We start from the raw sequence: 26,689 nt of genomic DNA, 5'->3' as shown, positions 1-26,689 counted from the left end.
GATGATCTGAATTCAGCTCACTGGGATAGAATCCTCTTTCCTTGGACTTGAGTCCTCAAAGACTGCCCCAAGCCTTTAGTGCAGGCAAGAGGACAAGGTCTGGAAAGGTCACCCAGGACCTCAAGACAGAAAAGTTCATGCCTGAAGTACTTTACTCATCTCAAAAGTGGTTATTCCTTTTCTCTCCTTGGCCTTCAGGCTACATCAGTGCAGAGGGGCTCTGCCAGGCCCCACAAGACTAGGGTAAGGGACCTGAATCAGTATTTTTCCTTTCAAAGAAGGAAGATGCTCTTTATCCCAGGACTTCTGTTGTTCTCCATGGCACACACCCCAACCACCCCACATTCTTGTAAGGGATAAGTGCACATGCAGAGGATGAGAAGAAGATGAGCAAACTGTATTAATGAGGCATAGTCCATGGGAAAAGAAAAGGCAGGTGGATATTTGTGTGCACAGGTGGAGAAAGCTCTCAGTGACCCTTCTGAAGGCCCGTCTCTAGCAACTCCTCCTTGGTCCCTTGCTGCTCAGAAACTAGGCTTCCCCATTTTAGTTCCCTGTGGTAAGCTTGGTTCTTCATGCTAGGTATTTCAGCAGTTGCCAAAAAGGGCAAAGTCAGTCTGGAGAGTAAGGTAGGGTGGGAAGAAAGATGGACTCAAACAGACATGATGACAAGGTCTATTAGTCTAAGCCTGTCTACCACAGGGACAGCCTTTATCAGAGACAGCCATCAAGCTAGGCAGACTGGTGTACACCTATAATCCTAGTGCCTTGAAAGTCAAGGCAAGGAAGATCACAAGTTTGAAGCCAGCCTGGGCTATATAGCAAGAACCTGACTCAAATAAACAAAAACCCATATACTGGGCATGGTGACCCACATTCTAGCACTTGGAAGTCTGACACAGGAGGACTGCCACAAATTCCAGGGCAGCCTGGATTAGTGATTACTAGATAAGCCAGGACTACATACCAAGACCCTGTCCCAAAACAAAAACAAAGATATTCATTACACAGTTCCATATCTCATCATGTCTCCTCAGCTATATAGGACAAGCTCTTCTTTTTATTGGAATAGTATTTCATTTGCCAGGATTTTCTCTTCCTTTCTTTGTTTTGCTGTTGTTGTTGAAGAGAGCATCTGACTAAGTATCCCTGTCTGGCCTGGAACCCACTATGTAGACCAGGCTGGCCTTGAACTTACAGGAATCCTCCTGCTTCTACCTTCTCAGTGCTGGGATTAAATATGTGCGCCACTACACCAAGCTTGCTTATTTTTCTGATTGAGAGTTTCTTCCCTCATTGCTTATACTATAAAGAAGAAAAAAAGAATACCTTTTGTTTTCTTTCTTTCTTTTTTGAGACTAAGAACAAAACTTTACTAAAGACTTCTTTTATTAATGAAAGTTTGTTTTGATCATTTCATACCTGAGTATACTGTACATCATTTCCACCCTTCCCATGCATGTCCTACTCCCTTCTGAATTCATGATCTCTTCTATAATAAAAATCATTTTTTTGAAAGTAGATTTATTCATAGTTTGGACATACTGGGAACAGAAAGACCAAGTTTATTTTCACCTTTTCTGTAATAGTGTTACAATATTATAGAAAAGATGAAACTTCTGGGCTTGGATATTGTTTCTGTTTTTGAGACAGGGTCTCACTGTGTAGCTCTGACTGGCCTAGACTTCAAACTCACAGAGATCTGTCTGCCTCTGTCTCCCAAGTGCTGGGATTAAGGGTACATACCACCACACCTGGCAAATTTTTAAGAAATTATTTATGTGTATGGGGTGTTCTGCCTGCACGTATGTCTATGTACCATGTGTATGCAGTGCCTATGGAAGCAAGAAGAGGGCATCAATCCTCTGAGACTAAAGTTACATACAGGTGGTTGTGAACCATCATGTAAGTGCTGGCAATCAAACCCAGGTCCTTTACAAGAGCAACCAGTGCTCTTAACACTGAGCCATCTCTCCAGCCCCTTATTCTTGTTTTATACAGCTCTTACCAAGTCCAGTTAGTATTGCACATATATGCAAGTATTTAAGGCTGGCCAGGTAGTACTGGAAAATGAGCCCTATCATGGGGCTCATTCCAGAGAAAACTGATTCTATCTCTCCCAGCAGCTACTGACTGCCTGCAGCTCTTCATCTAGGGGTGAGGCCTTGTTAAGTTTCCCCCATCCAGAAGCTTCTTTTGAGAACTGGGCAATACCATGTTCACCTGTACATGTGGAATAGAGTCAGGGTACAAAGGAACCTCACAGACCCTACTCCATAATGGGAGGAGATAGGCTGGCTTAGAACCCTACACAGTAGTGAGGAAGGGAAGCTTCGGGGACAGTGTTAAAAGAGAAAAAGAAAAGAAAATGGATCTGGACTTCAAAATTCCCTAGAAATATCCTGGGGACCTGACACAGTAAGAAAAGAATGAGGCCCTGGGTTCCACCCCAGAAAGAGAGGGGTTGGGGGTAAGGGATGGGATTGAGGTCTAAAGACTCATGCCTTTATCTTGATCCCTGAATCCATCCACTCAGGTGGCAAAGGTCACTGTCCCAAGGACCCTCCACCCAAACCAATTCATAGTCATAGAAAAAGCAGAATTGTTTTCCATGCTGAAATCAACCTTTCAGTTGTAGACCCCTATGTTACCTAACCATACTGGATATGACCCCAGGCCTCCAAAAAAGAGGCTCTGCCACATGGGAGGAGAAGGGATCACGATTAAAAGAGTGTCAGCACAGAAACTAGAAAACAGATTGGGTAGACAAAGAATAAAATGTTTAAAAAGTTTTTTAAATCATCCAAACTCCCAGAGGGTCCAGCATTTCCTCTCACGTCTTTGCCCAGGAACAAGGTCCAAGACCCTTTAGGACCAGAGGGTCAGGGGTTAGTCCAGAGGGAATAAGAAAAGAGGACAGGGATTAAGGGATATCCTGGGCAGTGAGCTGGGGAAAGGAAAGAACTCAGACCTGGAAGAAATGAAATTAAAAACCAGTTGTGGGAAAGTAAAACTTTCCCTTAGGCCAATTCCTGTTTGTTTCAGAGTTGGCTCAGCCAGCAAGGGTCTAACACTTAGAAAACTGAATAAATGTTTGATGGGCTGATGGCAGAAGCCAGGGGGAAAGGCTTCTTGGTGGGAGAAATGGGATCCTAGAGGGTTCTGCCAAGTAGTCCTTGGCTGTAATCCAGGAGTAAATTCTACCTCTCCCAGCTGTTTGCTCCAGAGACCTAGGAGCTAAGGCTAAGCAGCACAACATCCCAGCTGCTGTCTTTGAGCAAAAGATCAGTCGAACCTGTCTGGGCCTGGGCTCAGGGCACTAGCAACAAAGCTCAGGGGGAAGGCCTCCAGGTCTGAGAAGCCTGGCAGGGAGATACTAATCTGGAATTAAAGGGGCCTTCACTGGTCATAGAAGACGTGGGACGGAGAGGAAATGCGGCCATGTGGGGAGCCTGCCACCCAGTCCCAGCCTGGCCCCACTTACGGAACTGAATGAATTATCAATACTCTCGGTGCTGGAGGAGAGCTCCTGGGAAAGGGCCAGAGGGCACGGGGAGGAAGGGATGGGGTTGGGAGAGGGAAAGAGACAAAGGCAAAGAATTTAGCTCCAACTTGGTTCATAACTGCTCCTCTTGTGCAGCTACTACTTTCCGCTTTAGTGGAAGATGGTCAGCCTGGAACCACCACTTCCCAGAGTCTAGACACTGTGGGATGCTGGAAGGCCAGCCCAGACCTTGAGAGCTTAAGGCCAAGACACATCTGTTTTCTATTGTATCTTCTATTCTTGCCTGAACAAATTTTCCTGTTAGATCAAAACCCTAGAGTTGGATCCCTAGTGCAGTGACTGCCTGACCATGTTTCACTTCTTTCATATCACTCATTCATATGCTTTCAACCAACCCCTTCTTCATGGGGTCAACCACAAACTGCATGACCCTTGTACTAGAAAGTCTATATTCCTCTAGTTTCTTGGCAATCTCAAGAAAAGCTAACCTTTCAGGTATACATATCTCCTCTTTGCCCTGTAGCCTAATCCCAACCTTGAACCAGTGTGACAAAGGCATCCCAGACCCACAAACCCACAAATTCAGCTATGGGCTGAATGCTCAAAAAATGCATCAGTCTCATATCTACCAAACTTTCTTAGGCTTTCTGTCAGCCACATGACACTGAATATATTACATTTTTTGACTGATGTTGGACAATTAGATCCTAGCTATATCCAGCTGAGAAAGCTAATTAGCAAGGCAGCAGCAGTCTTGATCACAGCCCAAAGTCTAGAACCCAATAACCTAACATCACCCCAGCTAAGTGCAATAACACATGCCTGTAATCTCAGTACTTGGGAGGCCAAGGCAGAAGGTTCAAGAGTTCAAGGCTAGCCCAGGCTCCATTCTGAGAGTCTTTCTTAAAAAACAAACAAAAAAAATTACAATTTGCATCATCCCTCTCCTGTATTCACCTGATTATTTGGGAACAAACCGAGGGGCAGCTCATTCTAACTGTGGAGCACTATACATGTACTGGGCCATTCTGGGTTCTACGTACTGTAGCCTACCAAGGCAGGCAGCAAGAGGAGAATATGTGTACAAAGACAGGAGGGAAGAAGGCTGGACTAAGAAGCAAAGTGTTGAGATTCCCAGAACAAGAAGGCATGGGCACTGTACCTCCTTTTGGTTTTTTTTGTTTTTTAAGATTTATTTATTTATTATGTATACACTGTTCTGCCTTCATGTACCCCTGCATGCCATAAGAGGGCACCAGATCTCATTATAGATGGGTTATGAACCACCATGTGGTTTCTGGGAATTCAACTCAGGACGTTTGGATGAGCAGCCAGTGCTCTTAACCTCTGAGCCATCTCTCCAGCCTGGCATTGCACTTCTATAGTTAGCATTTCAAGTACCTGCTTAATTTAATTCTATGACTGAAGTTCTCGATAGAGACATTACATTTGGATTTTCCTTTACGAATCTGGGCAGAAGAGAATTTGCAGGGTGTAGCCACACTTGGAAACACCCTACCAAGACTACAACTCTTCTACGCTTAAGCTAGTTGGGGAAGAATACCAGCAGGAGATTGCCTCTAGCTGATCCTCTCCCAAACAGGTCCCAGTGGACTCATTAATGTTCAAGGCAGGCAGGGGGATATCATGATCTGTTCTCCTCCTACTCCCTAGGCCTGAGTCACTTGTACTGAGTCAGCTTCAGGGACTAAAGCTGAAGCCAATAGCTGACATCACACGCTTATCAGGGTGGGAGGGCTTCCAGTGTGACATGCAGCAGATTTCTCTGTACAAAGGTTACAGTCCTGAAAAGACAAAGCTAACGTCTTTGGAGTGTTATTATGTAGGTGAGGGTGTGATTAGGGGTTGGTACCTGAATCACTCCTGATTCCAGTGCTGCCCTGCCAATTCTATGCCAAAATATTTATCATTTGGCTACAAATAGGAAGGAAAATGAAGCCGCTAAGAACTGCTTTGAAGCAGTGGGCGTGTGTGCATGATGTGAGAAGCCAATGCTGGAACCCTCTGTGGGACTTGGGCGTGTATGCCTCTGTGGGGAACATAGAGGAATCCTCACCAAAAAAAAAAAAAAAAAAAAAAAAAGAACTTCTGTAAGATCTGGCCAGTGAAGAAGAGTCCACCTAGAAAAATGTGTGGTTCATTTTACTGCTTCTGGACACACGTTTTCAAGAAAAACACACACACAGGCTGGAGAGATCGCTCAGTGGTTAAAAGCACTGTTGGCTCTTCCAAAGGACCCAGCTTCAATTCCCAGCACCCACATGGCAGCTCACAACTGCCTGTAATGCCAATTCCAAGGAATCTGACACCTTTACACATAAAATAAAATTAATATAAAGAAAGACACACACTAACTGGCTCCTCATATTAGAGCTCTGATATTAAACTGTATCAGTTCCAAGTCCAAGAATAGCATTACACCCTCCATCCTTTGCACACTGTACAAGGATAGCATCTAGTTGTTTAGTGAATGGGTGTTTCATACACTAGAAGAAGAAAAGGAAAACCAATTCTCTTGCTACCTCAAGCACAAAGGTGTTGATAGACACATCTTCAAAATGTCAAAAGGACTGGCAGAAACACCTAAGCTGAAGTCTCCATGTCTAGAAACCTAGCAGAATTTATGTTTATATTCTCTGTTTGTCCTCCATGCTCTTACATTTCCCAAGGAGCATCAGTGGATTCAAGTGCCTCACTCTGTTAGCATCAGATAACCCACAAGGGTCTACGGAGGTGCTATCTTCTTCCTTTCCTGTATCTAGTAACCCAAGAGGAGCCAGGTGGGGAAGAAAGGCAACTGGAGAACCCACCCTAGAGATTTAAACACTCATAGAATACCTGCCTCTCAGAGCCATCCATAATCCTGCAGCAGAAGTTAGATGCATAGAAGAGGGACCCCAGACCAGCACAGGGTAAGAGAAACCCTAAGGCCTCTGCTTTTCTGGTCCTAAGATGCAGACTAAAAAATAGATACAGGGAAAGGTCAAGCCAGACAAGAGGCATCAATGAATCCCCTCCCAGATGCACACACTCACTCTGACCAAGTTTAATCTTAGATGAGCTAGCTTTCAGATAAGCTCAAGCCCTTTAGGACCTCAGTGCCACCAAAATCTGGAGGAGTCTTCTTGCTCCGCAGCAAACACCACCCTTCCTAGAACCTGACAAGCTAAACAGAAATGGAAATAGTCCACTCTAGTTCCCAGAATGTCTTGGGCTTTGTCTGTACATGGATGTGGAAGTGTAGGCTGTCACACCCTGGGCTCTTCTTCCCCAGTGACCTCTTACATCTGGGATCTGTGGAAGCAGATTATGAGGAGTAACTCAGGAAGCTTAGCTGAATGACTGTGAGCATGAGCTGTGGACGGGGTTCCTAGTCTAACAGTCACTATTGAGTGACATTAGAGAAGTCATTTAACTTCTCTAAGCCCTGTTCCTCACTGGTAAAATAACACCAGTTTGAGCTGTTGTGAGGATTCCACATACATTATCTGACACGCTGGCCAGCATATCATTGGTCAATAAATGTTGGCATGTTTAGCTTCAGTATTATTAAAATATTATAATAAAATGCATTTCCAGAGAGAGCAGGCTCTGAATTCTCCTTGCATACTACTTTTTCTTTCTCTAACCACTGCCTTCCTTCTACTTGAAAGAAATTCTACCATATCAGTAATGTGGGTGGTTTATACCACACAGAGCCAGATGCCACAACTATGGGTATATGCATTCCAACAGTATGAACTCTCTCTCTCTCTCTCTCTCTCTCTCTCTCTCTCTCTCTCTAATCCCTTCCTTTTTAGGCTTGGCTGGCAACCAGGACAACAACCTGCCAACAATGAATCAGAGGTGAGGACTGGAGCACCACTGTCTGGCTGGGACACCAGGCCACTGAACTTGTTATCCACTGCCCACTACTGTCCAGATGTATAGTGAATGGGGCACTAAGCTACCAACTGCTCACTTCCTGCTCTGCATCACACATTACATACCCTGCTGCTGCTGAGCTTCCTTTTCTCAGCCTCCGTGCCTCAATTAGGCATCAGATTTACTTTGCCAGGGCTATTTCTCTCTTCCCTTTTAGTTTACCTCAAAGGAAGGTAGGCTGTTGAGGCCCCATTGGTAGAGAATAAACCTTACCCTAGGTTAACAAAAAGCAGGATCTTTGGGGAGGGAAAGGAATTGTGAGGAATGGCCAGCCAAGAGAAGGAGCTGATGTTGTTAGCATCCACTCTCTCCCAGCACACAGAAAGAGCATACACACCTTTCCTGGTGTGGCTACTGTGATCTCAGTTAGGCAGCATAACAAGCACAGTGCATCTGTGTCACAGTTCTTAGCATGGGGTTAATGGAATGACAATGCAATTTAGTGAAAGCAACCCTGGACAAAGTCAAGAGTATCAGCTTTGCCATTAGCTAGATGACCTGAGGCAAGTCACTTTATCTCTCTAGTCTCTGAATTTTTCCTGTGTAAAGTGAGGACATTGGAATACATGAATTCTAAGGTCGTTTTCCATTCTAACATTCCATGTTTTATCAGTGAAATGAAAAGAGGGGAGAACAGAAACTAGAGTAACCCCACATAAGACATCCTGTCTCCATGCAACCCTCAGACACCTTGCCGTTTGTCCTTCCCCCAAATTTTACCTCATCCTCATTCTCCACTTTAGGATTGCTGGCTGTTCGTTTCAGGTTGCTGCTGAGACTTATGCTGGCTGTAGCATCTGACTTAGAGCGTTGGTGAGTCCTTTTGGAGGGAGACAGCCCTGTTTCAGGGGCTGGGCTCAAAGATGGCAGCTCCCTCTTTCGGTGAGCTGGCTTCAGCTCATCTGAGAGGATTAGCTTCCTTAACTTGGTCCCTCGGGAGTGTCGCTGAGTGGAAATGTGCATGTCTGAAGAATATGCCCCAAGCAACAGGGCACACTGGAGGGAAAAGTTGATGCTCTGGCGACAACGATGGACTATGTAGGGTTTAATGGCATCGCCCACGTCCTCATCCATGTGGATATACATGTTAAGCAACTGGGGCAAATAGAAGTCCACATCCTCATTGCGAAAGCAGAAGAGCCGGTTGCCAATGTAGGCTTGCACTCCAGGCTCCTTGGAGTTATACAAGTATGAAATGGCCATAGAGATGTCAAATAGTTTTGACTCAAACAGCCTCAGGAGCCAAGATTGCTTGGCTGAGTTGTTCTGTCGTCGTCTTCTTGCTCCTTTGGTTGTGCCAGAGGCCACAGCGGCCCCCATCTCATCTTCTTCCTCCCTAATCTGGGTAGGTGGATCATCTAGGCAACGAATCTCATTGTCCACACCATCCCCATTAACCAACTCCAGCCGAGTGCCTTTGCTAGAGATGGCTACACCTCCATGCAAAAGCTTGACTTTCTCCAGTACCTCCTGGCAGGCCTTCTGGGCCACCTCAGGGTCAATCACTGACAGTTCCCCGACCCCCTCCGTGATGACGCTTAGCAAGGAGCCCCCATTATTCCCTGATGGGCTAGGAGTAGGCTCAGAAGTTGGCTTCAGGGTGGCAGGCTCCACTACCATGTCTCCCATGGCTACAGCCAGACTTCGAGCTTCCAAGCTAGAGGAGGGAGGGAGAAAAGAACAGAAAGGGACACATACACACACTGGTTAGTGGTGTCATATTCAGGTCTTCCCTTTACCATGAAGCCTACCCAAGCATCTCCTCCTTCTGTCTTCCTATATTCCTTCAACATCAGATGAGGTAATATTGACAGAAATCTGCTCTCACTACCACCACTTCTGATCACTGCATACTCTTCATTCCTTCTGTACTTATTCAAACCAGCCTTGGTTTTTAGCTTATATGTGCAAAATGCTGTTTTACGTATAATATGTTTATACAGTCTTATAAATTTTTCAGTATATGGGAGAGCAACTCAGATCTTAGTTTCTTTTCTTTAAATTCTTTTTTCTTGTTCTTCCTGTGTCACCTTCAAATGCCTGTGGTGATACTTTTCTTATTTAAACTATATCTCCTTATTCATAACATATTTCACACACAAGTCCTCTGCCTTTCTATTTACTATCAAAGCTACTATTGTCTTCTGAGACGGTCTTACATTATAGCCCAGGCTGATCTTAAACTTGCAGCAATCCTCCTGTCTCAGCCTTCCAAGTACTAGAATTATGGGTACCAGCTACCAGTCTAAGCTTTGGTTACAGATATTCTTCCTTTCAGACTCAAAGCACCCAGGGACTAGGAGCCAGCAAAAACCATACTAGGTTATTTCACTTAATAGAAAACACATTAAAACAGCCATCATCAGCCTTGCAGAAGCTGTAGCAATTTTCTCCACATCTGGGTTCCTAACATCACAGACTTGCTCTGTGTTTATAAGCCATACATACTTAAATACACCATGTATCTTCTGTTTCAATTTCCTCAACTGCAAATGGAGGAGAAAAAAATACTTACTTCATGTTGCTGCTGTATAGAAGACAAACTTATGTGGATGAAAGGATTTAACACAGTTCCTGGCATGCAGTAGTAATCAACGCTAGCTGAACTGTAACCCCATAAAAGGTTAATAAACAGTGTGTGCATATATACTATTATTCTATAAGAGATATGAATTGCATTAGTCATTTGTGATTCTTGAAAAAAATTATGACCACCTTTACCTACAACTTTCCCTTACTACTTTCCATGCTATCATGTATACACTATAGGAACTAGAAGGCAAAAAGAAATCAGAACTCATGGGTCTATAATTTCTAAAATACAACAAAACAAAACAAAAAACGGCGGGGGCATACTAGGAACTCTCTGGATGGGGCTGATAAAGGCCACTGCCTCCAAGAGCTGCCTTCAGAGTGTCACCAAACCAGACTAGGAGAATCAACAAAAAGAAGAAGGGGTCAGAGTGATCCAGACTGGGAGAATAAGTCTAGAATACTGTGTCAGGTGATCCTGGCTTCAGAATCCGGCCATAGCCATCAGTAGACTCTGCTTCCCAAACAAGCAAAGAAAGCATCTAATGTACTCCTTAGAAGAAGGGAGAGGCTTTTGTAGAATTAGAAAGTAAGTAATTTGTGTTAGTGACATCCTTTGTTCTAATGAGGCTAGAACTATACTAGATCTATACTTTGGGTGGGTAGGTAAGAAAAGGGTGTTCAGTATGGTTTTTTGTCTGTTTTTTGTTTTTTGTCATTCTGAAGAACTTTTATTCACTTTTTCCCCCAGACAGGATCTTGTGCATTTCCAGCTAGACTTGAACTCACTACTCAGTGGAGGATGATCTTAAACTGCTGACCTTCTGCTTTACTTGCTAGGGTGAGAGGCATGGACCACTATGCCTGCTTAAGCAGGGACAGGAGCTGAATCCAGGGCTTCATGAGTGTCACCCATGCACTCCACCTCCAGCTGCAGAAGCCCTGCTTCCTACCACCTTCCTTCCATTGCCTTCATTTGTCCAATATCACAGAGTCCAGCTCCCTGTCTCCCTAGCAGCTACTACCAAAGATTTGCAGAAAGACAGATGGGAAACTCTTCTATTCTCAGATACCAACAAAAACGAATACTTTAGTTTATCTTTCTCCCTACTCTGTCAAGCAGGAAATGTACCTCTGCACCTTCTGATGAAGTCTGGGCTTGGTATTAGTAGGTAAGAAGGTGGCATTCCTTCACATCACTCTCTCCCAGAATTGGGCAATGCCTCTGAGCAGTAGAACCAGCATGGCTGCCTACATGCATCTGCCTGTAACTGCAACTGTGGGTTGCACAGGAATAATAAAGAAGCATTAATCACTCCCTGCCACACCTCTGTAGGACACTCTCATGGTCACTTTAATTCAACTGAGACTTCAACTTTCTAGGCTTTCTAACTTAAAACAATCCAATTCCACTGACTCTTTCTCAATATGTATAAGCCTGACTCATCCTTTCTTTTTCTTTCTATCTTTTCTTTCTTTCCTTTTCTTGCTTTTTCTTTCTTTCTTTCTTTCTCTCTTCTTTCTTTCTTTCTTTCTTTCTTTCTTTTTTCCTATTCCAGAAACTCCTAAATCACAGAGCTCCTAAAAGTCTGTTTTTCAAAACCTTAAAGGGGTTCTGGTATGGGCTGCAGAACTATAATCCCTAAGAGTCAGAGGCAGGAGGATCAAGAACACAAGGTCATCCTCAGTTACGAAGGAACTTCAAGGTCCAGATTACATGAGATCATCTAAAAACAAGCAAAGCAAACATTTTAAAGGGGTACTGAGAAGCAGAATGCTTGCCTAACATGTACAAAGCCCTGTGTTTCATCCCCAGCACCATTAAAACAACCATTCCCCAAACTTCCAAGGGAAATAAAGTTCAATCATTCTCACACACGAGTGTCTTATACTTCACCAGGAAATTCATTTTCCTGTCCCAATTAATTGGAATTGTGTTTAATACTGGCACCAGGAAGGCAGGTAAAGACACCATCATCCTTTATCCCATAGGCAAGAAGAAGACAGTCTCCCAGGACTTAGCAAGGAACCCCACATCACAGCATTCAGAGGATTTCCACAGTGAACAGACTCTCCCACTTGCCCGAGAAACCTGATGATATCAGCATGTGAAGAAAAAGATGGGCATGGGACAGATGAGATAGGCTCAGCGGGTAGGAGCATTTGCCATGGAAGCTTGGTGGCCCAAGTTCCATCCTTTGGGCCTAAGCCAGAATCAATCAAGTCATGAAAGTTGTCCTCTCACCTTCACATGCATGGTGTGGCATGTGTATACCTAAATGATACATACTTTTTTTTTTTTCTTTTAAGCAGGGCATGGCGGTACATGCCTGCAGTCTCAGCATTTGGGTAGTAGAGGCAAGGTCATCCACAGCTACATGGTGAGTTGAACCCAGCCTGGGTTACATGAGACTGTTGTCAAAACAACATATAAACCAAACCCAAAATTACAAAAAAAAAAAAAAAAAAAAAAAAAAAGGGTGGATAAGCCCAAGTTTTCTTTTATACAAGCGTCTCTACCACTAGATAATAACTGACAAGTGACACAGAGAAGGATTATTGGGAGGAATAGGGTTAGATCATATTGGCAATTAAGATAATAGAAATAGGAAGTGAAAAGATTGTTCAGATGGGACAATCTTCAAGCACAAGGATCTGAATTTGATCCCTAGAACCCATGTCAAAAAAGCCTAGCATGGTAGCACACACTTGTGATCCCCAGTGCTGGGAAAATAAACAGGCAGATCCCTGGCATTGACCAGACAGGCTATCTTACTTAGCCAACTACAAGCTAAGGAACTCTTTTTAAAAAGTTGTTGGCCAGCATCTGATAAACAACATTTGAAGTTGTCTTCTAGCCTCCACATGCATGTGCACACACACAAATAAACATATATGGGCAGACACATACACACAAATAATGGAAACAACAGATTCTCCAAAGTCTAATTCAAATATGATGTTCAACATTTCTTCTTCATCTTTAAATGCAATGAAAATAAAGCTTGGAGCACTGACTATTCTGAAGAAAATAAAAGGATTAAAATGAAGAAACAAAAAAAAAAAAGGAGAAATTAAGTCTGTAATTATCACTCTTCCTCTGCAAGCCGCAGCATTCACACAGCTGAAGCTCTACACAATGGGTGTCTAAACTCTCTTTCAGACTGAGAGAAGGGAAAAAGAAGAGGCCTCCTTGTTCAAACCTAGCAGCCTAAGGTGGGGCTGGGGAAAAAAAATTGTTGACAACTGTGCCCCATGGAACTGGGCAAGGTAGGCATGATCTTAAATCAGCTTCGTTGGGTTTAGAGTCACCATAGAAACATGGGTTAATTGAGGTGGGAAGACTCAAAATACAGGTGGCACCATTCCATGGGCTGGGGACCCAGAGTGAATCAAAGGGAGATGCAACCAGCTGCCTCACACTGCTGACACTATGCTTCATCCACTGTAATGGACTAATCTCAAACTGTGAGCTAACATAAACTCTCCTTAAGCTGCTCTTGTCAGGTATTTTGTGATAGCAATGAGAAAAATAGCTAATATAGTAGAAGGAGTCTGAGCATCAGGGTTGGTGCAGGTTATAGTAGCACAGAGCAGCTTCTGCAGAGACAGAGAAGGTGGCCACTGTGTTTTATGGGCCTGAGCAGTTATGTCTACAGAGGATTCTGGAGGGAACACTATCTTTTAACCAGGCTCTCTGCAACAGAGCACCTCAAAAATTCTGTACAAACAACTTTCATGAAGAGTTTGCACAGGATTTGAATAAAAAGAGGTCTCATGAAAAGACTTACTGGACTGGCCTTTCAGGAAAGATGGCAATGAGTCCCAAATTAATGCCCTTACCCCAATCATTATTGCTTCTTCAAATATTTTCCATGCATGATAAATATGAACTGCTTCACCTTAAACCTGGTGTTTTACCATGCTCCTGCATTTTCACAGAATGACTTTTAAGAGATCATCTGATCTATTGCTTTTCTTCCAAGCAGGCAGACCAGCTCAATTCCCCTTCCTTTTAAGGATCCTTTGAGATGGATCAACAAAAAAGATACAGGAACTAGCAATATCTTACTGTATGAGGTGGGTAGTAAATGAAATCCATCAAAAGTTCATGGAAAAGAGGGTCAAAAGTGTCGTCTACCAAGGGTCTAGTGCAGTAGTGGAGAATTTATGTAACATGAGCAGGGCTCTGGGCTCAATCTCCAGCAAACCCCACCACAGGTTAATGGAAAAGAAAGGCTCAGATACATTAGCTAAAGCTACGTGTCAGGTTGAAGAAACAAAAATAATGTCAAAATTACTTACACAATCCTCTACGACCAAACCCTCTTCTGCAACAAAGGGTCAAGAAATAGTCACAAACATTTAGGTGAAGCTACGGTAATAACAGAGGACTGTATACTGACATAGTTAAAGAGGTAGCCTTGACTGCAGGAGCATGCATAGGGATGAAGGGAAAGGACTGTGAATCTGACCACAACACCCTACAGTACTACTGAATGTTACTAGTGCGTGCACGACTTTAACAGTAATTTTTAAAAACAGGCTTCTCTTTAAAAGGGACTCTATCATCCCAGGCTGCTTGTTCTACTGTTAAGATCCCTGCCAGCAGGGCGTGGTGGCCCACTCCTGTAATCCCAGCACATGGGGAGGAAGAGGCAGGCGGATCTCTATGAGTTAAAGGCTAGCCTGGTCTACAAAGTGAATCCAGGACAGCCAAGGCTGTATAGAGAAGCCCTGTCTTAAAAAACAAAACAAAACAGTTCCTTACTGGGGCTAGAGTGATGGTCCAGCAGTTATGCACACTGCCTCTTCTTCCAGAGGACCTGAGTTCAAGTCCCAGCACCCACATGGTGGCTTACAACAATTTTTAACCCCAGTTCCAGGGAACAGACATCCTTTTCTGGCCTCTGCAGACAACAGGCACATATGTGGTAAATGGACATATAAGCAGGCAAAACAGCTATATACCTAAAATTAAAATTTTCTTAAAAAAGAAATTCCTTTCCATGTCTTAAGGTTTATCACATAGCTTTAAGAACTCATGTTTCCCTTTTTTCCTTAATAGTGAAGGAAAAATGATTTCTCCACTTTTCCCCCTGTAGAAACTCTTGCCTGAACACTCCAGCTAGCTCAAGCCCCACCAGGAACAAAGTATGCTTACCTGAGGTCTCAAAGGAGGGTGGCATCAGGGAAGAGGGCATTCTCAGCTATAGAAGCGGGGGAAGGGCAGTGGTCTCACAGTAGTTAGGTCAATATTGATCAACCTAAGAACTCTGTACAAGGCCATGTAGCAGGTATAAACAGATTCCAGCCAGACAGCCCAAGCCTGCTCTGGGAGCCCCTGATGAGACTGACAGATGGTAAAGAAAGCAACCTGTATTGCTCACCTTTCTCTGAACTAGTTTAGTTTACTCCTTGTTCGAGTCCCTAATGTGCTTAAACTATGACCTCTCCTCCTCCTCCTCCTCCTCCTTCCTCTGTCTGTCTCTCTTTTTCTCATTTTTCAAGACAGGGTTTCTCTTTGTAGCCTTGTCTGTCCTGGATCTCCCTTCAACTCATAGAGATCCAGCCTCTGCCTCCCAAGTGCTGGGATTTTTTTTTTTAAGACTTATTTATTATGTATACAGCGTTCTGCCTGCATGTACGCCTGCATGCCAGAAGAGGGCCCCAGATCTCACTGTAGATGGTTGTGAGCCACCATGTGGTTATGGGAATTAAAGTCAGGACCTCTTGAAGAGCAGCCAGTGCTGTTAACCTGAGCCATGTCTCCAGCCCCCAAGTGCTGGGATTAAAGACATATACCACTACCACCTGGTCCACTAGGCCCTCGTTAGTCCCATGCCAATTATTGAAACAATCCTCCTAGACCACATGCCCAAACCAAAGCAGCTCAGTTTGCTCTATTAGATAATGCTGAGCAAACATGTTCTCATGCAGTGTGGACCCAGATGAGAAGCAAGGAAAATCAAGGGTATGATTTTTGGTTAAAGGTGCATCTAAGGAGGGAAACTTTTCCCATAAATGGAGATCATAGATGGCACTCCAAGTAACTTCAGGGTAAGGAAAAGTGGGCAAAGATGGTATAACTGTTTTCAAACCTGAACAGGCCTAGAGTGGGACAATGAATGGAATGCCTGTGCCTTCTTCATTATCTTAGGCCACAGGAGATGTGGAAGACAAAGTAGCACCTAGTTAGCTGCTAAGTCCCAGCATGCTCCAAGTTGTTTTCCAAGGGTTCTTCTACAAATAATTTTCTGAACACAGAATATGGAGTTATGGATCAGGTACAGAAATAAATGCACAGGTGGTCAATGACTTAATGTGGTGGAAGAGAAAAAAAACTGAGTTAAAAAGCAGCAGGCCATGAGCTTGTGTTTCAAAACAGACTTTATACTCATGGTCAGAGACCAGACAGATCAAAATATCGAAATAAAGGGAAATTCTCAAGATGACAAAATCACTAACAATAAATACCTTTGATCTGAGAACCTGCAGTGTTTTATGAATTAAAAAAAGCATAATTCTTCCCCCAACAGACATCCTGTTATTAGCCTATTATTGCAATGGTGCTTACAGAATGGGCCATTTTCTCAAAAGAACATTCTAGAGTTCAAGTGAGGAAGTTACATGCTGAACCAAGGGTTCCAACTCTGAATATAAAACTCTTTATGTCCCTTTTCCAAGTCACCACACACACACACACACACACACACACATACACAACTTCACATTAGGTTCAACTGCTTATAAAACTAACACTAGTCCACCTAGCTTCAGCCAGTAAAGTAATGGCTCCCCTTTGGTCTAGACAGGAATAGGAGATACTATTCTGTGATACACACACAAAAAAGTCCCCAGATAAATCATCTAAAGCAAAATTTCTCACAACCTCATTCAGTTTTCATGCAGGCCTCTTTGCCTCTTCTAGTGCTTCTGAACAATCAACAAAATATAGGGACTTCTTTAAAAGTTGCTCCATCTTTCAGAAACATACATCTGTCCAGAAAAGCCCAAGACAGCTGAGGCTCCCCCTCCTCCCAACACATTTTCTTCTTAGTTCAAAGTATCATGTGTGGAGATAGAGAACGTGACAGAAAATACTTAAAGACCACAGGGAAAATAGAACTGAGGGAGACAAAGACAGCAAAATACTGGAAAGAAAGAGGTGTCAAAAGTTGGAAATCACTAATCCTTAGGGGTGTTCACGTCACCCCTTCGGAGCACTGAAGACTGAAAGGGGAAAGGGAAGCCAAAGACAGCTCCAGGTATCATCAGGCACCCCAGAGAGGGGTTGAAGACTAAGGTCAAAGTAGAAGGTATCTTGGGTATAAATAATGACAACAGTTTGAGATCCTTTAAGGAGAAGGGAATTGGCACTTCTTGGAAGCCAAAAGCTGGGGGAGTGGGTTATGGTGAGGTAATGGAATCGGAAGCCAAAGAGAGGGATACAATCTTTAACTGAGGGAAATGGGAACTCTGTGCTGAGGTTGCACAGGCTCGGAGGAGTGGGGCTAAATAGGAAAAGGGATAAAGGCGGAGTCCGTGGAAACACAAACGGCAAGGAAGGGCAAACAGGGATGAACATTGTAAAAGGGGTCTCATGTGGAAAAGGTTTCACGGCTCAGAGTTAAGGGTCAGACGCAAAAGGGTAAGAAGTATCTGTGGTGGTGTGTGGGGGGAGGTGGAATCCATCGGGCAGAGGGAGGGGCTAAACAGAAGAGGAAGCCAGAAAGCAGAGACGAAGACCCCGGGCCCGAGGGGAAAGGGTGAAGGACCTCAGTTTGCAGCTGCCACCAGGAGGGCAGTTTTGTAGTCGAACCCAGGTCACGGTAGGTTGTGCGAGACAGGATGGCAGAAGGACCCCCCACAGGCAAAGGCGACCTGTGGGGGAGGAGCCGCTTACCTCCGGGGGACCCTCGCGGAGGGGGTGCAGGCGGTCGGGGTCGGACTGCCGACACTGCCGACACCGCCGCCTCAGCAGCGGCGGCCGCTCCCGGGTTCCATTGGCCGCCTGCGCTTCCCTGACAGCGGCCGCGGCGGCTGCACCAGGCCCCGGCTGCGGGGCTGCCCGCGGCGCCGCCTGAAGGGGCCTTCACGCTGCCTCAAGTTGGACCGGATCCCACAAGCAGGACCCAAAATAACAGTTTCTCGGCGGGTTTCGATGCGAGAATCTCCTGGGCCCGAGCCTTTCTTCCCGGGATTTGCTTTTCTGCTTCCCGGACTGTCAGGACACTACCGATGGAATAGTTCGAGTCGGGTGAGCTGTCCGAGTCACGCCTGCTCAGAAATAAAAAGGGGGCGGGGAAGAGCTTTTGGAAGGTAGGGAAGGAGCGGGGCAGCTGGGAGGAGCTTATCGGTGGAAGGAGGGGTCAGCGTCTGAGGGTAGACCAAAGGGGCAGACTTTGCTAAGGAAGCCGAGAGGGAAGTACCGTGGGCTGGAGGAGTAGCGGAATGTGGATGTACCCGGTATTTTATGTTCTTCCACAAGTATAGCAACATGCAAATTATATGTAAATGAGTCATTTGCATACACCACTAGTTCTGTAATTGCCATCAGTGGCTCTTTCTCCCTCTCTTATCCTACAGGATTCCCTTCGTAAATTAGCCGCTGGGACCCATGCTGGAGGACTAGAAAACATGAGAAAGAGAAGGCACGAAGAGAGGAGGACAATCATCCTCATTTTCCTTTTCCTACTCATCTTTAAGGATGATGCCAAAAGTATGCCCCTGTAGCTTCAGGAATGGCGCAGTCCAACTGCCTCAATTTTTCACCGTTAGCAGCACTACTCTGGGCCAAGGTTCGGCTTCCGAGGTCACTCCAGCTTGGGCAGCCTTTGGCCTCCAGCGTCCAGTCGCCTAGACCTCAGAGGCTGAACAAATCAGGCTAGGAGAGGTGAGTGAAATGACAAAAGCTTTTGGAGGACAGATTCCTTTTTCTAAACCAAACAAAATCACGTGAGACTAAACAGACATAAGCAGGCCTCATAGACATGCATCTGATGTTCATTTGTTCGTTAATACTATTGAAAACACTCTTTCCTCAGAACCACCTCCCCAACCCTTTTTCTGGGACTTTTTCTTAGGATAGTAGGCCCCCTGTAGAGGTAGGATCTTAATATTCTACTGGAAGCTGATTAAACCGAGCTCTTGGATGCCATCTTCATTGCACTTTGAGATCATTGTTTCCTTCTTTCTTTCCCTTTTCTCTCTAGCTTCCTCCCCTAACCTTTTTTTCCCCCTTTTTAGGGACTATTTTAGAGTCTATTTTCCCCAGGATGCTGTGATATTCCTTGGCTCAAGCCTGTGGAGTAGCTAGGAATATATCCACATGCTTCCATGCTAGAATAAATCTCAGCTTCTGTATAAAAATATTGACAGTATTATAACAATAATATCTGATGTAATAATAACGTTTTCCAAGGTTTGGGGGGGGGCTGCTGGGAAACATCAACAAAGTACAGGCTACTACTATATTACTACATGTCTGTTACTGGACCATTAATACAAGTGATGAATTAAGAATATCCCTACTCCAGTATTTAACTGGGAGATAGATAAAGAGCTGTATCTTGAGGTGGGGTGCTGAAAAGATGGTTCAGTGGCTTATCACTTATTACTCTTGCAGAGGACCCTGTTTCAGTTCTTAGTACCCACATGGTGCCTTACAACCATCTGTAACCCCACTTCCAGGGGATCCACTGCCCTCTTCTGACATCTGTGGATACCAGATACATACATACATACATGGAGGCAAAATATTCATACAGATAAAATAAATCCTTTTTATTTTTTAGTAACTTGAAATGCCTACATAAAACCTGCAGCAGGCACAAAAGTAGAACAAATGGAGTTCTTACTTGTTGGAGACACAGGCCTGGCTGCGTAGTGTATGATGACTGAATGGAAGGCTTTTTAAATATTTATTTTTATATATCTGCACGTACACCTGCATGCCAGAATAGGGCATCAGATCACATTATAGATGGTTGTAAACCATATTGTGGTTGCTGAGAATTGAACCCAGGACCCCTGGAAAGCGCAGTCAGTGCTCTTAACCTCTGCGCCAACTTCTTATGAATACTACAAGGCAGAACTTAGGAGAGATATTGGATAGTATCCAGTGGGATAAAAAAGAAAGCATTCTAAGAGTCAAAAAAAAAAAGGATGCTGAACCGTAGAAATGAGAATTTTTTCAGATCATGAGGGCAGGAAAACCAGATAAACCAAAAACAAACAAAATAATACAAAAAGAAGTATGAAAGCTCTTTTTATAGTAGAGGTTTTTGTTCATTTGTGTTTGTTTTCTGAAACAGGGTCTCACTGTATAGACCAGGCTAGTCTTTAACATACTGTGTAGCCCAGATTATCTCTAAGTTTGCATCAGTTCAGCCTTCCAAATTCGAGGGTTATAGGCCTGAGTCAGTACTTTTGGCAGGAAATTCTATTAAAACATGTTCTCACTGTGTAGCCCTGCATGGCCTGGAACTCATTGTGTAGAGTAGGCTAATCTCAAGCTCATAGAGACTCACCTGCCTCTGCCTTCCAAGTGCTGGGATTAAAGGTGTGTGTCAGCACCAGCTGGCTCATTTGTTAAATTTTAGTATACAAAATGATGGGTTTCATTTATGACATTTTATGAACACAGATAACACATATATATGTATGTATGCGTACACCTGTCCTTTGCTCATTCTCCCATGCTTGCCCCTTCCTTTTTGCTTGTTATTTGAGACGGGGTCTCATGTAGCTGGTATTAGCCTAAAATTCCCAATTTCCTTTCTTTGCCTTCTCAGTACTGAAATTACAGCCATATGCCATCACAACACACCACACCACATATGCCTGCCTCAATCATCTGTTATTGAGACACTTAGGTGATCCTTCTGCCTCAACCTCCTGAGATTTTAGGTGTGCTCTAACCATGCCTAGCACTTTTCCACTGATCTACCTGCCCCTGCCTTCCAAGTGCTCAGATTAAAGTTGTGCATCATCACTGCCCAGACAGTGGTAAAATCCGTAACCAAATGAGGCCGTTTCCTCATTTGCATACTCATATAGAATAAGTCATGAGTAACTAGAAAGTGTACTTCAAGGTTGTTTAGCTCTACAGGCTACGGTACAAAAAGAAATACTCTGCATTATGGCTTTGTCTTTCTGCTTTTATCTGGAGAGTTTGGGTTTTTGTTGCTGTTTTGTTTACTTTCTGCTACATAGATTTCAGCCTTGTTTTTCCCTGTATTTTGACATTTTGTTTTTGACACTTTGTTTTTGCAGTACCGGGGACTAAATCTAGAGTCTCATGCATGATAAGCAAGTGTTCTATCCCTGGGCTGTATCCCAGCCGCGTTCCCTTTTTTGAGCAAGGTTCTCAGTAATTTGCCTAAGCAGGCATTGAACCTGCAACCCCACCTCCACCTCCCAAGTAGCTAGGAATAGAGGCCTAGTTTCTGTCATTCCTTAGTCTTCTAGACTAAGCTCCTAAAGCAGTGGTTCTCAACCTCCCTAATGCTGCAGCCCTTTACTACAGTTCCTCATGTTGTGGTGACGCCCAACCATAAAATTATTTCATTGCTACTTCATAACTAATTTTGCTACTGTTATGAATCATAATGCAAATATTTTTTGAGACAAAGGTTTGCCAAAGGGGTTGAGACCCCCAGGTTGAAAACTGATGTCCAATAGGAAGAGAAAGAATTACTTTTGCATTTTAAGTATACAAAGTTTTTACCACAAGGAAGTTTGCCTTTGTTGATACAGCATCAGATTGAATTCAGAAGCAGATATGAGAATCTAGTAGATTCTCATAAGGGAGATTTACAAAATTGTAAAGCAATGTGAATTATCTCACTGATGTTTTAGTTGGGAGAGTATAGTTTTCAAAAGTGAATAAATTTAAACTATTCCAAATCTACTGGTTTGACTAAATTAATTTTTCTATATTTCTATTTGACTTTATGATTTAAGCCTTAATCCTATTTTGTTTAGAAAAAACAAAAAACCCAGGATTTTGCCTGGGCATGATGGCCTCTCAGAAGAGGCAGGCAGATCTTTGTGAGTTTAAGACCAGCCTGGTCTACAAAGTGAGTTCCAGGATAGGCAGAGTTACATAAAGAACTCTGTCTCAAACAAAACAGGATCTTACTATGTAACTTAGCCTAGCCTCAAACATGAGATCCTCCTATCTCAGCCTCCTGAGTGCTGGAGTTACAGGAAGACTGTCTTCTCCTCAGTTTCCTTAAGTGTCAAATCATAAAATCTATTTCCAATATGATTTTCAAATAACAATGAGTACAGTCAACACTGAAGCATATTTGTGCAATTCTCTAAATTCCTCACTGCTGAACCTCTTTTTGTGTGTCTGTGCATGTTTGTGTGTGTGTAACACTGTATGTGTTTGTGGTATGTACACACATGCAGTTGTGGCGGCCAGAGGACAGTTTTTGATGGTGTTCCCTTAGGTGCCATCCACTTTGGCTTTTGTTGTTCTTATTTTTTTTTTTTTTTGAGATAATATCTCTTATTGACCTGGAACTCACTATATAGGCTATGCTGGCTGGCTAGCAAGCATGAAGGGATCCTCTTGTCTTTGCCTTCTCAGTGTTGGAGTTATAAGCAACACCACTGCACCTGGCTTTAAAAAAAAAAAAATGTGGATTCTGCACCTGAAGAGATGGCTCAGTGGTTTAGAACATTCAGTGCTCTTGTAAAAGGACCCAGGTTCCATTTCCAGTATCCACATAGTACACAACCACCTGTGATTCTAGTGGCAGGGGTCCAATGCCCTCTGCTGGCCTCTTTGGGCACTGCACACACAAGGTGTACATAAATATATACAGACAAAACACTCAGGCACATTAAAAAAAATCTTTTAGGGGGCTGGAGAGATGGCCTAGAGGTTAAGAGCACTGGCTGTTCTTCCAGAGGTCCTGAGTTCAATTCCCAGCAACCACATGGTGGCTCACAACCATCTATAGTGAGATCTGGTGTCTTCTTCTGGCATGCAGGTGTACATGCAGATAGAACATTGTATACATAATAAATCAATCATTAAAAAAATCTTTTAGAAAAAGCCAATGCACTTTATGCTTTGATCACTGAAAAACATGAGTATATCTAATTTAAAATTACAGTTTTACATGAACTAATACCTAACTTTGTAAGCAATGCTCTCATAGTTTGGGGCTTATTTTGTATCCCTTTAATATTTTGCAGCAATACAGCTTTAATACCTGCACTTGGGAGGCAGAGGAAGGCAGATCTCTGTGAGTCTGAGGCCAGCCTGGTCTACAGAGTGAGCTCTAGGATAGCCAAAGCTACATAGAGAAACCCTGTCTTGAAAACCCAAAAAATAACAATGTTTTGCATTCTACTAAACTGACTTCACAATTCAGTAATGGGTTGCAATATAAACTTTGGAAAAAAATAAACTAAATAAATGTTCAAAATCATATGGCAGAGCTGGAGAGATGACTAAGCAGTTAAAAGCATAGACTATTCTTCCAAAGGACCTGGGTTCAATTCCCAGCACCCACACGGCAGCTCACAAATCTCCATAATTCCAGTTGCAGGGGATTCAATGCCTTCTGGCCCCTGCAGGCAATAGGCATGTTCACTGCACACAGCCATACAGACAGGCACAGCATCAACATACACAAAATAACAATCATATGGCAAGGAGAGACAGCTCAGTGGTTCAGAGTGCTTGCTGTTCTTGTAGAGGACCAGAGTTCGGGTCCTAGCTGATTTCAGGTGTCATATGGCTCAAAACCACCTGCAACTCCAGCTCCAGGGGAAATCTGATACCCTTTGATTGCATCCATGGGCAACTTCAACTTTACACACACATACACACACACACACAGAGAGATGAAAATAAAGTTATATGGTAAATGATAAGACTAAAATTGGCATTCATTATCTTTCCAGTAAACAAATACCTCGTCTTTATTCAGTAAACAATCTATGGGAGTGTATGTCTTACTAGGCTGGCCTCAAACTCAGAGATCTGCCTGCCTGTGCCTCCCAAGTGCTAGAATTAAAACTGCATCACCACATGTGGCACATATATATTTCTTACAGACAGGATCTATTTAAGTCTTGGAACTCACTTGGTAGTATTTTTTATTTGAAGAAATTCTATACTGATTTATATAGTGGGTACCTTTGCCTTTTTTTTTTTTTTTTTTTTTTTTTTTTTTTTTTTTTTTTTTGTGGTATTGGGACCTGAACCCAAGGCTTGTGCATGCTACACAAATGTTCTACCACTAAACTCTATTCCCAGCCCTCTCCTCCACTCTTAAGATCAGCACTAAATGGAATGTCTCTATCTTATTTCTTTCCTCAGGGCTCAGAACTCTCTGCAGAAGATGGGGCAGAAAGATAGAAAAAGGTGGTAGATGACTTTTGGGAAACAGTGTTTTCCATAGCAGATACACAAATGAACTCAGACTGTGGCAACATGCCCAAGACCTGCTCAAACCAGAGGCAAGCCCAACTTGGAAGTGGGGAAGTGGGCACAAAATCTCTCTCTCAAGAAGCTATTCTTAAATGACAGCTGTTTGGAAAGGAAGAATTGGTTTTCTTCAATGGAGTGACAAATGTGCCACTACACTCCTGGGCAGACCCCGTTCTCAGGAGTCGTCAGCCAAACCAAATTGGACTCCATGTGTTTGTTTAAAAGAGAAAGAACATGAAAGTGTGTGGGTAGCAAGGCAAGAGGGGATCTGGGAGGAGTTGAGGAAGGTGAAGAATATAATAGAGTCCTGAACGCCTGTAATCCCAGCACTCTGGGAGGCAGAGGCAGGCCGATTGATCTCTGTGAGTTTGAGGCCAGCCTGGTCCAAGACAGCCAAAGGTACACAGAGAACCTGTCTCGAAAACAAACAAAACAACAAAAAGAATATGATAATATATTCTATGAAATTCTCAAAGGATAAATAAAAATATTATTTCAACAAAACAGATAAAAGAAATATCGTCAGGCCAGTAAGCTGGTTCAGTGGGCAAAGGCACTGGGACTCAAATGCTGAAAGGAGAGAACAGATTTCCCCAAGTTGTCCTCTGACCCGTACTCAAGCACTGGGTTATGCATGTATACACCTGCATGTAAAATGCAATTAAATACTACGGGGGAGTGTAGTAGCACACACATTTATTTACTCTCGACACTCGGGAGGTGGAGGCAGACAGAGGTCTGTGAATTTGAAGCTAACCTGTTCTACATAGTGAGTTCCATATCAGAGCTACATAGTGAGACCCTGTCAAGGAAGGAAGGAAGGAAGGAAGGAAGGAAGGAAGGAAGGAAGGAAGGAAGGAAGGAAGGAAGGAAGGAAGGAAGGAGGGAGGGAGGAGGGAGGGGGGAGGGAAGGAGGGAGGGAGGAAGGAAGGAAGGAAGGAAGGAAGGAAGGAAACGGAAGGAAACGGAAGGGAAAAGGGAAGGAAGAAAGAAGACTGGCAGTCATCTGTTTATTCATCTATTTATTTAAAATGCTTAGCTTAGCTTGGTGGCTCACGCCCACCAGCACTCAAGGAGGCAGAGGCAGGAGGATTTCTTTGAGTTGGAGGCCAGCCTGGTCTACAAAGCCAGTATGGGACAGCCAAGGCTACACAGAGAAATCCTGTCTCAAACAAACAAACAAACCCTGAGTTTTCTCTCAAAAGGAATCAGCATGTTTTCAGATGAAGCAGGTCTACTGAAGAACAAACTAGATGAGAAACACCTGGGCTCACTCAAATGCTTGCTGATACAAACACGAGGATTTGAGTCAGGTGCACACCTGTGGCCCCAATGTTGGGGAAGTGGAGACAGGGTGGTTGTTGAGACTTGCTCTCCAGCCCATCTAGCTGAATTGGTGAGCTCTGGGTTCAGAGAAAGACCTTGTCTCAAAACTGATGTTATCATTAAGCCAATAAATTATCTCCCACCTGCTCAGAAACCCTAGTTAAACTCAGTGGCCACACAGAAAAAATGACATGGAGCAGGAAGGAGACTTACTGAGAAGGATCCCACAGAGAATGGTGAGGATGTGTGTGACAATGACTTAACATTTATTGTATAAATGGAATTGTCAACAAATTAAAAATAAGATACAGAGCAATTGGAGAAGACACTCAACATGACTTGCACACACATACACAACGCATGCACACAGAAACCGAGTACTTAGACAAGGGCTGAGATGTAGCTAAGTGGTAGAGTATGTGCCTAGCATTCACAAGGCCCTGGGTTCTACCCTCATCACCACATACACACAAAGGCCACTAAGACACAAACATAAGGCCAGGCGTTGTGTCACATGCCTGAAATCCCAGCGCCAGGAGGCAGGAGCAGGCAGATCTCTGAGTTCAAGGTGAACTTGGTTTACAAAGCAAGTCCAGAACATACAGGGCGACACAGAGAAACCCTGTTTCAAAAAGCCAAAAAAAAGACACAAACATAATGACATTAATTCCTTATATACATACTATTATAATACAGCATGAATTTGCCTTAATTTCTACATAAAGTTAATAACTTGCCACAAAAAAAATAATAGAATCATTTATGTGAGGCTATGGAGTAGACACACAGACTTGGTCTTGGTTTAACAGAAAGAAGACTAAAATGACAAAAGATACCTGAAAGAACAGGGAATCTGGAATTTTAACAGAGAAATTGAAAATAAGAGAGGAACTAATTGGATCTCTCCTCAAATCGAAGTTTAG

The 26,689-nt window shown here is 43.5% G+C and overlaps 1 protein-coding gene and 1 long non-coding RNA gene across 5 annotated transcripts in view; one reads left to right on the top strand and one right to left on the bottom strand.

Moving 5' to 3' along the window:
- Positions 1–18,028, bottom strand: part of Pi4kb (phosphatidylinositol 4-kinase beta) — a 32,081-nt gene extending 14,053 nt beyond the window's left edge. The window contains exons 1-3 of one of the 3 annotated variants that reach the window (XM_021648089.2): positions 17,889–18,028; positions 8,171–9,107; positions 3,485–3,529 (exon numbers count right to left, since the gene is read on the bottom strand). In XM_021648089.2, the coding sequence (XP_021503764.1) occupies positions 3,485–3,529; positions 8,171–9,079 (954 nt within the window). In that variant the 5' untranslated portion in view covers positions 9,080–9,107; positions 17,889–18,028. The remainder of the gene's footprint in view (positions 1–3,484; positions 3,530–8,170; positions 9,108–17,888) is intronic. The other 2 variants (XM_021648090.2, XM_021648091.2) reach the window with 2 other exon arrangements.
- A 76-nt stretch (positions 18,029–18,104) lies between these two features.
- Positions 18,105–25,300, top strand: LOC132656988 (uncharacterized). 2 transcript variants are annotated; one of them, XR_009594833.1, is made up of 3 exons: positions 18,105–18,242; positions 18,572–18,878; positions 24,330–25,300. It is a non-coding gene; the product is annotated as an uncharacterized LOC132656988 (long non-coding RNA). The 2 variants fall into 2 exon arrangements; XR_009594834.1 differs by having other exon boundaries at positions 18,226–18,304.
- Positions 25,301–26,689: the final 1,389 nt, after the last annotated feature.

The sequence above is a fragment of the Meriones unguiculatus genome, chromosome 10 (assembly GCF_030254825.1).
Source record: "Meriones unguiculatus strain TT.TT164.6M chromosome 10, Bangor_MerUng_6.1, whole genome shotgun sequence".
Taxonomy (NCBI): domain Eukaryota; kingdom Metazoa; phylum Chordata; class Mammalia; order Rodentia; family Muridae; genus Meriones; species Meriones unguiculatus.
Note: the sequence above shows the minus strand (reverse complement) of the source record. Positions and strands in the feature narration are given on the sequence as shown.